Source organism: Lutra lutra, chromosome 8 (assembly GCF_902655055.1).
Source record: "Lutra lutra chromosome 8, mLutLut1.2, whole genome shotgun sequence".
Lineage (NCBI taxonomy): Eukaryota > Metazoa > Chordata > Mammalia > Carnivora > Mustelidae > Lutra > Lutra lutra.
Genome location: NC_062285.1, coordinates 140933225 through 140951623, shown reverse-complemented (window position 1 = coordinate 140951623; position 18399 = coordinate 140933225). Strand labels below are relative to the sequence as shown.

At 46.3% G+C, this 18399-nt stretch overlaps 1 protein-coding gene across 3 annotated transcripts in view; it reads right to left on the bottom strand.

The window, feature by feature from the left end:
- The window catches only part of ATXN10 (ataxin 10), a 157890-nt gene that overhangs the window by 16872 nt on the left and 122619 nt on the right, over positions 1-18399 (bottom strand). Inside the window, exons 10-11 of one of the 3 annotated variants that reach the window (XM_047739925.1) lie at positions 9603-9666; positions 7808-7989 (exon numbers count right to left, since the gene is read on the bottom strand). In XM_047739925.1, the coding sequence (XP_047595881.1) occupies positions 7823-7989; positions 9603-9666 (231 nt within the window). In that variant the 3' untranslated portion in view covers positions 7808-7822. Of the gene's footprint in view, positions 1-7807; positions 7990-9080; positions 9110-9545; positions 9667-18399 lie in introns of those variants that run through there. The other 2 variants (XM_047739926.1, XM_047739923.1) reach the window with 2 other exon arrangements.

Here is an 18399-nt window from a genome sequence, read left to right as displayed (position 1 = left end):
GAGGCTGCTTGTAGGGGACACAGTCTACACTGGGCACCTCACCACGGGGAACGACGGACTCCCACTTCCTAACTTCAGTGAGGATAAACCTCAAGCCACCTTGATCTTAGTTCAAGTCTAGCACATACAGCAGATCCTGACGCATCCTGGCCTCCGCAACAGGGAAGAACGCGGCAAACCAGGCTTAGCAAGACAAAACCCAGGGACAGGCAGCTGGAACCGCCGCGCCGCTCCTCGGCCCGCTGGACGCAGATATGTGCGCTGATGACACTTGTCACCTCCAGCCTCTGATTTTCAAGATAGAAGGAAACCAGAAGCACATCACTAGATGCTAAGTAACACGATCTGAAGGAAGGCAACTTCAAGTGTTTGAGTCTCCTTTTAGAACAGTCCATTTGCCAAAACACCTGAATGAGGAAACTGGTCCACTTTTGTGAAAGCCTCATTCATAACCGTGCAGGGACTCCCTCCAGCCATCAGCTCCAGGCACTGGGGAATCAGTTGCTAGGATACCATAGAAGCCACACAAACAGGACTTCTTCCCTCTTTCACTCTGAATGGTTCCATTTAGATGCATCCGTGTGTGTGTGTGTGTGTGTGTGTGTGTGTGTGTGTGTGTGTGTGTTGGGGGGCACTGGAGGCAGCGTGTTACACTCTCAGATGCCTGGGAGTGGCACCAGTGCCTTGTCCAGTCCTCAGCCCCGGGCTTGGCTCACACCCAGGACCCCCGGGAGGCCTCCGCTAACCTGCGGGCCCGTGTATGTGCACTTGTTTGCTTTGCTTGGGAAGAAACACTCGGTTTGACATCTTCAAACGCACGAGGTGAGTGGTACGGGCACCAATGAGAGGCTTTAAAAAACTGAATTAGATCACTGGGAAGCCAAACCAGAAGTCTACCTTTTGAAACTAAAGCAGCATGCCGAGTTTTTCTAGCGTTTAACTGTCAGCTCGACCACGGAACAGTGTCACCGACTGTCCGTCAGCTGTTTAATGCTGGGGACTCAGAGATAAAGAGGACTCGGGGCAGAAGCAAGACGACACCGATCCCACCAGAAGCTCCTCTAGAGGGAAAGAGCTAACACGATTTTTACCCCTTCTACGACTGATGAGTATCTGGGAGGTTTCCACTCTGGGGCCCTTACGAATCACGCCACGTGGGCGCTCTTGCCCATCTTCTGAGAGACACGCTGGGAGTGGGGAGCTGGCTCACAGGGCAGGTGTGTGGGTCTCGTGTCGGCAGACTCCGCTAGAAAGTTTTCCAAAGGGATTATTGCAGTTTCCGTCCTCATCAGCTTGCTCCATATCCTCGCCATTGCTCGCTACTGGTGGCCCTTCTTATCAGCCATCATGGGGCCCATTTCCATTTCCCTGACGACTGGCGATGCCGGCCTCTTTCTGCGTTTACTGGTCATTTGGATTTTGTCTTTCCCGAAATGCCATGAGTCTTCTGTCCACTTCTGAAACCTGAATTACCTTTTGTAGAAGCCCTTTTACATACTAAAACAGAAGTCCTCTGGGAGATAACTGCAAAGTAAATCCCTTTGCAAAGTCTTTCTTTTACAGCACGCAGTTCTGGGTTACAATTTTTGTGTCTTAAGAAATCTTTGCCTACCCCAGTCTAATAACCATGCTCTCCTATGATGCCCTGTGGGAACTCCTGTTCTACCTTTCACACGGAGGTCTGTGGTTCTTTTTGAGTTAACATGTGTGAGGAATGTGAGATGGGTAGCTGGTTATTTTTTCCCCATTATGGAAACTGAATTAATCCAGTCCCATTTATGGAAAAGACCATCCTTTTCTTGATGAGCTGTGGGGGCCTCTGTTGTGTATGTGGGAATCTGTTTCTGGACTCCCTACCCTATTCTGTGATTGGACTTTTATTGTCATGATGATTTGAGTCCTACCACTGATTCACAGCACAATCACAGATGAAAACTCACCTTTCTCATAGGAATTAACAGCTTTAATAGGGTGTATGAGAACATCTATTCGTCAAAAAACCACATGATGGGCACTTTACAAACATGATGACCCTAGGGGGGTCAGGCCCATTTTAGGGGAGCAGAATCTGGGTGTGTCTCCCCACCCCTGGGGCCTCTGCGCCTGTCATCATGCCACACTTCCTTTACACAGGGTCACTGGGAAAAACACCATCGCTTATCATTCCTGTAAACTGCTACATTTCTGTACGTAAGTAAAACTTACAAATGAGATGTCTCCATGCTGAAAATTTTTAAAAAAATTAAAAATTAAAAAAAAAAAAAGGAAGAGAGAAGGTGGGGGGAGAGAGAGAGAAAAGAACAGGGGAAAAAAACCCCTGTTTGGACTCTCCCTCGGTGCCTGCCCCCTCCCCCTCCAATCAAAACAAAACAAAACAAGAAACCCACATCAAGGACAACTGATGAAAACACAGATCAAAAAAGGATGAAAGAAAAACATTTCAAATAAAGCTCGGGCGGTTTCTATTTGGAAACAACAACATAAAATCCCACTTTCCACAGTGAACTGACAAATACAAAACGGGCTCTGCGGCAGCGGAGTGGGGATTTTCCGACGGCATCTCCTACCGTGTCATTACTGTGGGTGACCCACAAGTGAGCGGGCCAGTGGACAGCTGGGCCGGGGCCGGGCCAGTCCTTCCCTGCTAAACACCCCTATGACGTGCTGTCTCCCTAAACCTGGAAGTCCCCACTGGCCTCCAGAACCTAACTCCAAGAAATGGAGCCGCACTCCGAGGTTCCTAGCCAGCGGGGGGTGGGGTGGGGTTTGCTCTGATAGGACAGCCAGCCTGGGGTTCCCAATCCACAAGGGTGGCCAAGAAAGTGTAGGTCTCACAGGGTCCCAACTGCAGATTTCCTCTGGGGAAGGAGCCTGGATCCCACAGGTGTCACATGCCCTCATCCCCAGCCCACGGAGGACGGTTACGTACGTGGGCATGACCAGCTGACCCAGTGATCGGAGCGTGGGGGGTTTTGGTTAAATGATAGCTCGCGTCAGCATGATTCCTGGTCTAAGCATACTCCAAAAGATCTATCTTTTTCTGTCACAAAATACTGAAATTAAAGCCCAAGAAAAACTTGGCTTGCGTTAGTCAGAAGATGGGGCGCAACCAAACACATCTGAAATAACATCACTGCCGAACGGAGCTCATTAATTCACCAAAGAATCGCAGAATCCATGGGAGAGATTTCTCTTGTGCTTCCAACCACCCTTGCTCCCGCCAACGAACCACACATACACCCTCGCCAGCTGCTATCTGTTCGCTGTTTCACTCATTCAACTAAGTATTTATTAGAAGTTTACTATGTGCCAGACAGCGGCATGTTATACTGAAGCAAGAAACAGAAAAATGGTCCCTGCCCTCACAGAACCTGGCCCAGGATAACGGAGATGTAATGCATGACGAGTATTTATTGACGGACCGTGATAAGCTGACAGAGCAGGTTCTAGGAGGGGTGACCTGACCTTACTGAGCTCCAGGAACGCTTTGCTGAGGAAGGGACTGAAGGCAGCGCAAGGAGGACAGGACCAGGGGACGGGAGTTCAGGGGAGAGGTCAGTGCGGGTGACTGCCCGAGGTGACCATCAGGCACATCTGAGAAGCAAAAATGGAAATGTGGGTCAGGGTGCTGCAAAAGGGAAGAAGAGCTCTGGATAAAAATTCGAGGCAGGCAGGGGCTAGTCCTAAGGGACCTTCCAGGATGTGCTAGAGACTCTGGCTTACTCTAAGTACAATGGGCAGTGCTGGAGATTCTGTAAATCAGGCACGTTTGCGAGAGATGGTGTGGGGGCAGGGAGAGTCAAGAGACAGGGAGGAAGGATCTTATTTCGGTTTTAAAAGATGACACTGAATGAATGGGGAACCCTTATCTCCTGAACACCCCAAGGGAAGGAGAATAGGAGCTGAGAAGCCATCACTGACCCAGACCAGGGTGACGAGAGTGTGCACACCTTAGAGGCAGGGGAATGAAAAGAAATAGCATCACAAGTGGCTCCCAGATTTCTGACCTGAGCAACTGGATGGATGGAGGTATTTCCCCAATCACCAAGAAAGAGGGGATGGTTTTATGGGGATATTAACAGTTCGGCTTTGGACATGCCAGTTTTGGAGTATCGGCAAGACATACAAGCAAATGTTACACAGGGCATTAGAAATTTGTCAGACACTCAGAAGACAGCTTTGTCTAGAGACTGAGTTTGGGAACCACAGGAGAAGAGATCTTTAAAGCCGCGAGATACCCAGAATACAACTCCATGTCACCACCTCCATGGTAAACAGACTGGTCCAAGTCACTGTCACCTCTTGCCTGGACGACTGCAGTAGCCTCCCCACAGGATTCCCTGTCATTCTGGGGACCCAGAGAGTGTGTGGCACGTAAAAGGTATTCAGTAAACATGGAGTGAATTTAAGGAATAAATGGGTAGGATTCCTTAGGGAGAAGATGCAGAGTGAGGCAAGCACTCCTGAGCTCTGCCAATGTCCAGGACTGCTCCAACATTTACGAGTTGTAGAAAAGAGGAGGCAACAATGGACTCAGAGAAGAAGGACCCAGAAAGACATAAAGAAAACCTATAGAAGGTACTATCATGAAAGCCAAGAAAGAAGCAGTATGTCAAGGAGGAAGTGATTAATTCTTTTGAACTGAGTGTTAACACGATGAGAACAAAGTACCATTGATTCTGGCAACAGGTGAAGACTGGCGACAGTCAGCAAACGATGAAGCCCAACACGCCCTTCTGAAGACCCACTGGAGTTTTTAAAGACACAAACGCTAAAGCACCAAAAAATTTTCAGATGCTGAAAGGCAGACAGAAGTAACGGGCAAGGCCATGGCTTATGGCTGTGTAACTCAGCAAAACCCAAGAAAGTTGATTCTAAGCTGGCAATGAGAGAAACAAACATTCTGCCCTGCAGCAAAGCTCAGATGTTGGTGCCCCCATGTACCTCTTTAATGGAAGGTAAAGGTCAAAATGAAAACAGAAGGCCTGTTTGCAAAGTTAAAACACATGTGTACCTCTAGGTCTCCCTTCTCTATCTCAATAGAAGATTAGAAGATTCATTAATCAATGACAAGGATACAACAGAGATACTCTGGCATGGAGGGTACCAGATACCACACTGGAAATAAGGGAACAAAGTCAAAGTATACACGTTAAAATGGAGAGATCCTGCAGCTCTCCCGACAAAATGGTATCAGGCATACATTTTCAAACAAACTCAACTACTTCCTCACCAGTGGCCCCACTTTAAAGGAAATTCTGAAGATTTCAGGCAGAAGGGAGATGATCCCACTTGGACAAACAGAGATACAAGGAGTGAAGGGCAGGGAAAGCAGTAAATATGTGGACAGATCTAAATGAACACAGATATTGTGGGGTTTAAAAATAGAATTAAAGTGTGTAACAACAGCAGCATGTAAGTTGGGGACCACTCAATGGTCCTGGGAGGGGGGTAAAGGTTTGAGAAACAGCAGACAAACATTTCCTTAGTTAATGATGCATACTGTAATTTTCCCAGGTATTAACAGAACAGAAAAAATAAAGAACATTTAAACTAGAAAAAGATAAAAACTGAATTAAACAAAATAATCTAAAAGAAAGCAAAAAAGAGAGAAAAAGAAAAAATAGGAAAGACAGAAAGGCTTTAATATAAATAGGTTGGTGATTATATTAAATATAAATGGGCTAAATGCAACAGCTAAAAGGCGGAGATTGTCAAACTAGATTAAAGAAAAAACCCAACTACATGCTGTTTACAAGAAACAACTCTGATGCGGAGAAGTTGAAAATAAAAGGTCCAATAAAAGTTATACCCCATATATTCCAACCAAAAGCTAGTTAGAGGAGCTATATTAATATCAGGTAACAAGTATTTTTAAAGATAAAGAGGTTCAATTCATAATGACAAGAACATATCTCAAAGCCTGCCATACACCTTTATCTAATAACATTGCCTCAAAACATACGAAGGGAAAATTTATGCAACTAAGAGGGAAACAAATCTATAACCACAGACTGATATTTTAAAACTCTCTTTAACTGATAAACCAAAATGGACAAAAATATCAGTAAAAATACAAAAATTTCACAAACTTGACCTAATGTATGTGGATAAAATGCTGCTCCCCTCTACTGGAGAAATGTGCTTTTCAAGGACACATAGAAAGGTTGCAAAAAAAGGATTGAATACTGGGTCATAAAGCAAGTCTCAATAAATTTCACAGGACAGAAAAGCATGTATTCTTTGATCATAACACATTTATGTTAGAAATCAATCTCCAAAAGAGAATTAGAAAAGTTCTATTTGTACAGATTTTAAGAAATCTATTTCTACACAATCCAGGGGTCTAAGAAGAAACCATAATGGAAATTAGAAAACACTTTAAAGGTATGGTACCAAAAATAACAGACATCTAAATCTATGCGATGGAGCTATAAAATACACAGAAAAGGAGAGAAGCTTAAAATTAAGAATCCTAATAAATGGACGGACATACCATATTCATGGACTGGAAGACAGTATTGTTTAGGTGTCAATTTTCACCAAACTGATTTTAGTCAACGCAGTTTCAAAGAGTTAACTCAATATGTGTGGATTTAAATCATTTTTGTTGGTTAAACTGGTTTTTGTTGGTTGATTTCATGTGTGTACGTACATGTATGTGCACGTAAACACATAAGCATGAATGTGTGGAATTTGACAAGCTGATTCTAAAACTTTTATGTGAAAAAACAAGTGATCAAAAATAGCCATAACACTCCTCAAAAAGAAGAGACACGTTGGAAAGACTGACCTAATACTGAGCCAGGTTAGAAAGTGATAGCACTTAAAGAATATAATATTTGTGTAAGGCTAGACAAAGAGATCAACAGAAAAGAAAACAGACTCCAAATTCAGACCCACACACATTTGGACACTTAGGATAAAGACGGCACTTCAGCTAACAATGCATGTTCTTTTTAACAACTGAGCTGAGACTATTGTGTGTCCATATAGAAAAATATAAAAATAGACCCCCTAATAAACATTATACTCAAAAATCAACTCAAAGTGAATTACAGACCTAAATATAGAAAGTAAAACTGTCAAGTGTTCAGAGGATAATACAGATTATCATCACGACCTCATGGCTAGAAAATATTTCTTTAATAAGATACTACCCAAAGAACTAATCCTAAAGGAAAAGTGATAAATTTGACTAAAAGTTAAGAACTTCTGTTAATTAAAATAAATTATAAAGAGAATGGCAAGATAAGTCACAGAACGGGAGAAACAAAACATTAGCAAACATGTAGTTGACTAAGAACTTCTATTTAGAACATACAAAGATCTATTACAAATAAATTACAGAGAGAAAACCCAATGAAAAAACATGGGCAAGAGATTTGATCAAGCACGGTTTCTGTACGTGTGCAGTGCGTGCACACACACACACATGCACATGCACGCACACACATGCACACACAAAGTCCCAATGGAGGGTTTCATTCCATAATCTGTATCATGTCCCTTTCACGCCGGCTACCTGGAAGGCCAGGTTCTTATTTATGGCTCACATCTGAAGACTGACTCCCTGGGCTCTAGTGCTTCTTCATCTTTGACCGTTCCAACCATCATTTCCCTTTGCTCTGGTATTTCAGTACGCTATCTCTTATCTTATTATGCATACTTGATAGGCCTTTCTAACGTGGTAGGCTTTAATAAAACTCCAAAGAATTAATGAATATGCATCATACTAAACTATGTCATATTTTAACTTTTGTTGACAATTTAAAGAATATTCTGGGGTCTTGAAATTCTTCATTAATTATCACTGTAAAAGCTAGTTACATATAGCTTGACCATATACATGCTGAGCGACTTCTCTGCTACACGAACAGTTACTGTGGTTTCCATGGATGTGTTCTGTCCCTTCCCTGGGACTCATGAGGCAGGACAGGGGAGCAGCTAAGAACCAGGCACACACCAAGCTTACGTTCTGGGTCAGATCTGTAGGACGAGCCACTGAGACTCTCTCGGTGGACATCCTCATCTACAAGACGGGGGTGACGATGACGACAGGACCTGCTTCTCGAAGCTGGAGAATTAAATGAGGTGACATGCAGGAACCCAGTAAGGGTTCGGGGAATGTTTCTGGAAAGGAGGGAATTACTGACAAGGAGGCCAAAGAGACTCTGCCAGCATGAGCCACGGGCGGCTGGTCTGTATGGCCATAACGTGCTGTGTGCAACGGCCTGTCAGAGCCAAAGACCAGTGATCAAAACCTTCATTCCCTGGAGGTTAATTCGGGGAACATGGAACTGCGGGTGAATTTCTTTTTTCACATAATTCATCCTTTCCATCAGGAAGCGCACCCACTATGAATGCGCTCGAGCCTTCTCGTACTGCTTCCCTGGGAGCCAAAGCATTTTCCTTTTCCCTTCCTTGTTTAGGGAGCTATGACAAATTCCAAAGCCCTGTGAGGCACAGAGCCTGTCGCGCCTGACTAACGCGATGTAGTGAGCCAACTCTGCTTCACTCGGAGAAGAGTCTTCTGGGGCTGTTCGTCTTTTCCTGACTGGGCTTATAAACTGTTGTGCTCTTTAGATCCAGAGATTTTCTTCTATTGCTCATCAGACAAATGACGGTATCTTTAGCACAATAATGAGCATGTCTCCATCTACACACTTTAAATACGTGATTTCCATCAGCTCCTTTTCTCTTCTTGACAGAAACCACAGTGGGGGGTGTTCGTTAAATGCCCCCCTCCCCCGGCTTCTCAGTTCTAGGCTGGGCTGCTCACCTCCTCTCCGGGGCTTACGCTCTCCACGTTCTCATCACCCTCCTCCCCAAACACGTGCAACTGATGCAGGGGCACGCAGAGGTCAGGGCGAGGGACTGGACTGAGTCCAGCGGTCACCAGGGAGGTCTGGAACTTACCAGAATACCTCTCAAACCTGAACCCGCTGAGGTCCTCGTCACTGTTCTGTGATCACTTTCCTACAGTGCCACTGGGTGACAGGGCTTAGAATAAGCAGGTTCCCTGTGCGCCCTCCAACAAGGGGGTCAGCCAAGCAGCGGCCAGAACCGGAGCGCCCAGCTTCAGTACCAGAGGGTCACAGGGGAGAACCTGTCCAAAATGGGTACTTGGTGCCACTGAAATGTTTCTCCCCATTCCTGGGGCCTCCAAGTGCCCCTCACGTCTGTCACTAGACCATCGTGAAGATGGTTTGTCCCAAAAGACTGCATACTCAGACTGCCTAGAGCACAACCAAAACAAAAACATAAAAACAAAACCCAAAGTCTTCACATTTACAAATATGCACGGTTTGGAAAGGTGACACTGACGCGCTGCCGCACACAGGGGGACCATGGACGAGCGCTCCCCAACCCCCCAATTTTAAAGCACTTGTGAGGAGAAGACTGGTTTAGAATGTCCCCCCGACCTTGACCACTCCCACTCGTTACCCCGCATAGACCGCAGGACTGATATTCGAGCACACGAACTTTGAGAGAATGGCTTAGTTCTGAGGCACAAGCACACGAGAAGGCCAGCGGCCGCACACCCAGTGAGCCCAGCGCCCCGACTGGGGACGATGCTCCCGCCTCCCGTGCAAGGATACAGGGGTTACTGTCGTCGATGCTGCAGCTGTCCAGGATCAAGGGGATGCCGTCCAGCTCACTGACCTGCAGAGAAAGGAAAGGCAAATTTATACACGGACAAAACCTTGGGTCATGGTGGAGAGGACAGAGCACTGGTTCCTCCTTTGTGTTTCCTCACTCGCTGCCGCGATGTAACCGCATCCTGTTATATTTCAAGCCTGCCCCATCAGCCACAGCAGAGTTCTAAACGTGACCTTGGTGGTGAGGCAGGCAGACACGGGAGGTGTAGACCGTAGTGACCAGCCTGCCCTAAAGGATTCAGATGATGATGAGATGTCAGTTAACAGGGGACCTTCCTCCCCTCCCCTGCTACGGCCCGGTCTCCTGTACCTCCCACCACCCCAATCTCTAATGACTCAACCCAACACCCCTCATCACTTCCTCTTGGCCTAGCCGTGTGCTCACCGTCCTCCTGCTCCCGCTAAGTTACACGCTGGTGTACAGGCACAATTTCTACTTTACGTGGGCTGCATACTCATTGTATCATTCCTGCTTTTATGACATGTTAGTGTTATTTTTAGGTTTTAGGTGTTATTTGGTAGGTTATTTTTTGGGAATGAAAATGCTCAAAAATTTTTCCATGTAAATTAAGGGTAATTGCTTCTTTGCTTTCTGCCCTCTTGGTTTATGAGGCTTCAGAGGAACACTCTACTTTTGCTTATCGGGGGGAACCTGTATCTGAAACACCTCCACCAACTCAGAAATATTTAAAAACAGATACACAAAAAGGGATACACTCTTTTTCTTCTTACCTTTCCTCAAAAATGTTGGGGCAACTGGACAGCCATATAAGGATGAAAAAGTGTATCTCTTCCTAATACTGTTCACCAGGATAGACCATAAATGGACTGGAGTTTATCATAGTTTAGTAGTACTAGTAAGTGGACTGTTTTTCCAAGTTAAGAATAGGAAAAGCAGGGGTGCCTGCGTGGCTCAGTCATTAAGCATCTGTCTTCAGCTCAGGTCACGATCCCTGCATACTGGGATCAAGCCCCACATTGGGCTCCCTGCTCAGCGGAAAGCCTGCTTCTCCCTCTCCCACTCCCTCTGCTTGTGTTCCCTCTCTCGCTGTATCTCTTTCTGTCAAATAAATAAATAAAATCTTAAAAAGAAAAAAAGTAGGAAAAGCTTTTCAAACTATGATTCACAATCCCATAGCAACAGGGACAAGGTTTAAAAGGTTGGAATACATTTTTTAAAAAGGCATATAAAAACTGGGAAAATTACTTATTAGCTACCACAGGCAAAAGGTTAGTATGTTAATATATAAAGAACTTGTGGGGGTACCTGGGTAGCTCAGTGGGTTAAAGCCTCTGCCTTCAGCTCAGGTCATGATCTCAGGGTCCTGGGATCGAGCCCCGTATCAAGCTCTCTGCTCAGTGGGGAGCCTGCTTCCCTTCCTCTCTTTGCCTGCCTCTCTGCCTACTTGTGATCTCTGTCTGTCAAATAAATAAATGAAATCTTTAAAAAAAATAGTAAAAATCAAGAAAAGACCAGTGGTCCAGTAGAAAACAATGGATCAAATACATGAACAGAAATGGTACAGAAACAAAGAAATGCAGATGGAGTAAGTTCCACTTACGGGCATTGGAGTAAGTTCCACTTTGCAAACTGTGAGCAGCTGAGATACTGCCTCTCACCCAACAGTGTGCCAAAGGAGCCGGGGACAGGGAGAGACGGGTGTCCTCACACACTGCCGGAGCGCATGCTAAAATGGCACAGCGCCCATGGAGGGGCACAGAGGGGCAAGGAGGAGCTGCGCGGGGTCAAGCAGACTCACAGGGGCTACTGCTCTTTGACTCAGTCCTCCCCGCCCCGGGACGACACCTCAAACAGCATGGTCCCACGAAGTTAGGTTTGCACACGTGATTCACTGTGGCACACTTTCTACTTTTTTAAGTTTGAGATTCTAGTCACACACGGTAACGCTCACCTTTCTAAAGTGCACAAGTCAGTGGATTTTCGTTTATTCGCACGGTTGTGCGACCATCACTGCTCCCTAGTTTTAGGACACTTTAGTTATCCCCAGAAAGAAACTCCACACCCCTCAGTCATTCCTCCCTTCCTCCTCCGTCCGCGACCTTGGCCACCAGTGATCTTTCTGTCCCTGGATTTGCCGCTTCTGGACGTTTCGTATAAATGGGGCCGTTCGGTATGGGGCCTCTTCTTTCAGTAAGCGTAATGCTTTCGGGCCCTTCCACGCCAAAGCACGTACCAGTGCCTCATTCCTTTTTACGGCTGAATAATATTCCACCGTCTGGAGAGACCACGTTTTCATCCGCTGACAGACATTTGAGTTGTTTCAACTTTCTGGCTAGCGCGGCCATGCTGCTGTGATCACCATGTACCTGTTTCTGAGTGGATGATTTATACTTAATTCTCCCCACTGTGTATCTGGAGGGAAAACGGCTTGGTCTTGGAAACTCTCGAATATTCTGAGGCACCACCGAATGCTTCTCAAAGTGCTGTACCGTTCTCTAGTCCAGCCGCAACGCACGAGGGTTCCAACTGCCGCACACCCTTCTCGGTACTTGTGAACCATCCTGGTGGGTGTGACGGGCTGTGTCATCGTGGTTGGATCTGTACTGCTCTGACAACTAATCGGTTGTATACAATGCAATGTATAACAACAAAGATCCCAGAAACGGCTCAAATGTCAAATACGCTATGGCACAGATGCGAAAGGCTTGTACGCAGCTGGGAACGCAGGTGGAGAAGACCTAACACACTACTGGGCAGGGATCGCCAGGATGCAAGGTAAGTGAAGAAAACAAAGTGCAGTATGGGCTTGTCTGTGGACCTTTTGTGTCATGAATCAGGAGAAACATACAAATTTTCTTCTATTTCCCAAAAGACACTCTGAAGGGGGAAGTAAAAAGCTGTAATGGTTATCCGTAGGGGATGAGGAGAGAATGAGGCCCAAGAAACAGGAATGGGGTCAAGGCCTCTTTTACTGTACCTGCTTATGGAATTCTGACTTTGGAATCGTGAATGTATTTTATATAATTTTATATAACTAAAATTATATTTTATAGAATTAAATTTATAATGGATATTAACTAGACTTCTTGTGATTATGTCAAAATATACACAAATACTGAGTCAGTATGTTGTATACCTGAATGTCGTATGTTATGTGTCAATTATGCCTTAATAAAAAAGTTAAATTTACAAAGTTATTTTAATCTGATGACACGTCAAACAAAGAGAACTATTTCACAGGACTGAAACAGTCCCTGGTGAGAGGTGTGTCCTAAACTCAGAAAGAACCACACAGAAACGTTCAGACGGCATTCGGCTTCACTTATTCTGAACTGTTATTGATATATTTAGCTTAAAGCAAAGGATAATTAATGTTTTTTGTTGTTGTTGTTTATTTGACGGAGAGAGAGATCACAAGTAGGCAGAGAGGCAGGCAGAGAGAGAGGAAGGGAAGCAGGCTCCCTGCTGAGCAGAGAGCCCGATGCGGGGCTCGATCCCAGGACTCCGGGACCATGACCTGAGCTGAAGGCAGAGGCTTTAACCCACTGAGCCACCCAGGCGCCCCGGATAATTAATGTTTTTAAGAAAAAAGATTTTCAGCATAAAAAAGAACTATCAAATCCAGAAGCTAGTTTTATACTTATAAATTAGAAACATTAGTAAGATTTCCTGATCTATTTTTCAATTTCTAAGAAATATTTATTCCCTAGCTGCCTACTGTGATGGCCCAGAAGAGAAGACAAGCATCACTGAGCATTCCCAGGGCTGGATGAACTGTAGACCTTCCTCGACTTACCATGGGGTTATGTCCTGATGAACCCATTGTTACTATACCCAACCTACTGATCGTCGCAGCGGAGCCCCGCTGACCATAAGCGTGCTCGGAATGCTCACGTTATCAGCCTATAGCGGGACAAAATCATCTGCCACAAAGCCAATCTGATACTAGAGTGTGAAATAGCTCACGTACAGAGTGAGAAACGGAAAGGCTGAAGATCATGGCCCAGCTATCAGCCTATCAGCTGCTGCTGACCTGTGTGACGGTGTGGCTGATAGGAAGCTGCAGCCGCTGGCCCGCGTCACCAGAGAGAGCACCGTGCGGATCGCTAGCCCGAGAAAAGATCCACTCTCAACATTCCAAGGGCAGTCTCTATTGAACACGTTATCACTCGCACACCATCATCGGGGTGGAAATTCCGAAGTCGAGCCACCGTGAGCTGGGGACCGTCTATAAATACGTGTTCCGGTGGAAGAAGGCAGCTCTCCCGCCGCAAGGTCACTGATACTGACCATCCTTAGTTTCACAAAGGCAGAGAGGAAGAGAAGAAATCTAATTTCTACCCTTTTTTCTAGGCACTGGAGATAGGGTGAGAAATGAACTTAACAGACATCAAGCAGGCGCGAAGGAACGACAAACACTTTCATCATGTTTCCCGTTATTCTGATGGAGCCTGGGTACGCATTATTGGCTCTACTTTACTGAATAAGGAAGCGGGGCTCCTGAGTTAAGCACCCTCCTCCCGAGGATCACTTCACTAACGAGTGCTACTCAAAGTGGCCCGGAGACCACCACAAACCTGTGAAAATAGACCAGGAGAGGGAAAAGCCAGGAAGCGAGCTAACGATTTAACAGGGTTGTCCTGCTACGCTGTTACATACCCTGAATCTTAAAGTAATAACATCTAGGTTTGAATCTTCCAGGTCTTTTTAAAATTTTTTATTTTTCTAGTAATTCATTTGTATTATATTTTATAAGTATCTTGGTCCAGGATGGTCTGGGAGAAAAGAGAAGACATTCTTCAGCACAGGTAGTGTGAGAAGCATTGGCTCGGAAGGTCACAGCCCTACAGAGGGCCGTACCTGGAAGGGGTCACATGCTTGAAAAGCACAGAAGGAAATGTTTTGGCCAAACTGGTAATGCCCCAGTGAGATTATAGTCAAAGCTTCCCAACGCAACCCTCACACCGCACTTCTCCTCCAATAACCTGACACGCACCTACCAGCAGGGCTGGGGTACTAACAACAACGTTGCCAATGCCTCTGTCCTGGGGTGAAGAGGAAGGATCCAGAAGGAGCAAGGGCCTGGTGACTGGCATAGTGATGAAGGGATACCATTGGACCCTCCAGCCCTTTGCAAATATGTGATCTTAAATCCTCCTGGAACATACTAGAATAGCTTGGTGTCTGACCATACAGCACCGGCCTCACCGGCCTCACCGGGAAGGCCTCCCCGAAGAAGTGGCATTTAGGTTGAGATGAGTGTAAACATGCATTAAGTGAACAAATCAAGGGGGCCGTGGAGAATGTCTTGCAGAGAGAAAAGCATGTACAAAATCTGGGAGATCCAGAGGACCAGGGAATGTTCCAGGAGCTGACCAGGCAGTATGGCACAGGGATGAAAAGCAAGAGCCCGGGAGCCAGCATGCTAGGGTCCAAGCCTGGTTCTGCAGCTCCGCTGAGCTGTGTGACTTTGGGCAAGTCACTTAACCAGGAGACTTGTGTTTTCTCGCCCATAAAATGGGAGGATGGGCTCATTTCCAAGAGCGGTTGTGAGAAGGGGACTGACTGCCACAGAGGCTCGTGCACTGCCGGTGCCCCACGATGGCATCCACTGGTCACGCTGTTAACAAGGGTTCAGGTGCTTGCAGTGAGAGCGGAGCTCCCTCAAGGATGAAGAAGCAGGAAGAGAACATCCACAGAGCTGAGTTTACAATCCTACTTTGTACCTAATTAAAAAAACTGTTCTGTCTACAAAACAGTAAATTTATTTTCAAAAATCTTTTTTTTTCCTTTTGGTGAGAAATAAAACTATTCAGGAGCTAATATTTGATGCAAAAAAATCTCATTTTTGGGGGGCGATGGATAAGGAGAATCCTCAGGGGTGCTAAATGGGTGAGATTTCCTTAGAAGGAAATGAAATCGCATGCTAAAATGTGAAATTTAGGCAGGCAGTAAGAGCGAATGAAAGAGCTATTGAAGACCATGGTTACGCTAGGGCTGTAGCTGTATTGGGGGCATGCTTTCCCAGGAAAATATTTCTCATTCACACTGCTCCATTATGAAATGATACAAGATACATTTTTTTTTTTAAAGGTTCTATTCATTTACTTGACAGAGAGAGGGAGAGAGCACAAGTAGGAGAGGGAGCAGTAGAGGGAGAAGCAGTCTCCCCACTGAGCAGGGAGCTCAAAGCGGGACTCGATGCCAGGACCCTGGAATCATGACCTGAGCCAAAGGCTGACGCTTCACCGACTGAGCCACCCACGCGTCCCTATATAAGAGAACTTCTTATAGAGATTCATTAAACGTTTGTGACATAAATGATCTCCAGACAAGGATGACGGTGGCATTATGACAAATACACAATTATATACTCAAGAACGGACTCGGGTTCCGTCACCGGGGTAAGGACATGCCGATGCCAGCCCTTCAGGGGGAGTGACCGATAACACAAAGGTGTTGTGACCAAGCTCAAGCTGACGGCTGCAGCTACATGTGTGGCACTCCCGTCTGGGGCACGGGAGAACAATTAGGAAATTAACAAGTTTTCTTCTGTTCACACTTCATAAAACAAGGAAGCTGTTTGTTTTCTTACCTAACATGTTGGGAATTGATTCTAGACCTGTAATAAATGAGTCACAAGCTGTAGTGCACATCAAGGAGCCAAGCTCAGTCAACACTTTCACGAGGTAACACATCTCAACAAGACAGCAAGTCTGGCTTAAACAAACGAACATTTAGCCCCTGGAAATAAAGTGTAAACAGAAGGACCATTAATTGATTTGCTAACTGTTCCCTCCTTCCTTGGCCAGTCATCTCGGGGAAGGTACTCTGCCAAGCGTGCAGGCCAACCTCTACTGTCTAAGCTCCTTTGGGAAAGTAATTAGATGGACAGAAAACAGAACCTCAACTGTTCTGACTGCTCTCACAGCAAACGTTAAATGCAAAAATCCAAGAACTCGAAGAACGGCCAGAGCACGATACCAACGCAGGACCTAATCTCCATGAAATATATAGTGAATTGAGTGTAACTGACATTTGGCAAAAATGTGTTCACAATACAGCTCCTCAAAGCAAATACATCCACAAACAGAAATCAGGGTCCTCGTTCTGAAGTGAAATCGATGACCACCAGGGGTGTGGCGATGCTGCAACAAGGTCTCCGTGGGATGGAAGCCGTCCCTCAGACACGCTCACAGCCACTCAGAGGGCCTGGAGCCCAAAGGCAATGCTGGATGACAAGGACCACCCGGTCTGAAATGCGGACACACCTGCCCATGGGCTGAGATTCAACAATCCCCCCAATCACCTGGAGGGACGGCAGATGCTCTGGATGCAGACAGCCCTACATGAGAATTCCAGCCCATCCTTTCAACCACGGAACCTGGAGGAGGTTTCTGAACTTCCCGAAGTCTAGACTTTGTGTGACAAGGGGTCACGCCCACCTCAGGGGTTACAGTGAAGATCCGAGAAGAAGCGTTCAGCACGGTACCCCGCACGTCGGGACATAAGATACGGCAGCATCTGTGATACTGCTCTCACCTGGTTCAGAGATTCTGAAGGTTTCCTTCACGACTCACACTTGCAAAGGGCCGGACCAGGACTCCTTCACCGAATACAAGCAAAGTTCCAAAACATAAAGACTGGCACTTGTGAAAGGAGGAAATCGGTAGCTGTGGTGACTCTGAGTGAGTCAAACTTCTCCCGAGTGTCTCATGAGCTACGTGTGATGCTGGGCAGCTAAGCCCTACCCCAGCCCCTTGCCAGCTGTTGTCTCACACGGTCAAGTCTGACCGCAAACACGGTCTCGTTCATCTCCGTGTTGCACTCACTTCTGCGTTGTTTCGTGCAGTGTCAGCCTGGGCACTTCATGACTGAGCTGCTGCCGCCGCCAAAGAAACAGGTTATGGGGCTACGACTCAAGAAGCCACAGGCCGTCTGGTAGATTCTGCAGGCGATCTTGATCTAGCATGCAGAGCCCAAGGCTAGGCTCCACGTCGGCACCCCTGGGAGGTTTCAAACAGGACCGATCCTGTGGTTCCAACCCCAGGACAAAGAAATCACAGTCTCGGAGAGTGAAGTCAGGGGATCAGAGTCTTGGATGGAGTCTTCCAGGGATTCCAATGTGCAGCTGAGCTGAGAATTCCTGACCCGGGCCTAGTCCAAGAGCCCCCACCAAGCCAGCGCCGGGGACCCATCGTAAACCCTAAAAGAGGACCCTAGGAATGAGCTGACTGCCCTCATGTTTTCCCCTCTGGCACTTTTCTTTTTTCTTCCCCCAAATTCCTAAACCCAGCTTTGTTGAGCAATGACTAACATATAGCAGACTGTAGTTGCCCCCGTGCAACCACAGACAAACCAAGGTCAGAATGTCCACCTCCCTAGGAAGCACCCCGCCACCCCCATGGCTTGCCCCCAGCGCCATAATTATGCCACGACTAAGCCTCCCTCTTTCATTCATTTTTTTAAGTGACTGCTCTAGGGATTAGAGGATGCGTCTCTGACTTGCTGTGGGCTCCCTACAAGCAGCATTACACTGTTTCCCACACAGCGCCAGAGTCTCGCAACTGGAGCCCCCACTTGACCCTGGCGCAAATTCTCACGCACTTTACTTCCACACATTATAACCCCGTGAATACACTGCTTTCCTTCGCTTGATACAACTTTCCTCAACAGCCCCCTGGGCACAGCTCCGCCGCTGGAAATCTCTCCTGTCTGTCTGGAAATGGCTTTACTCTACGTTCATTGGTGAAGGATATTTTAGCTGGATATAGA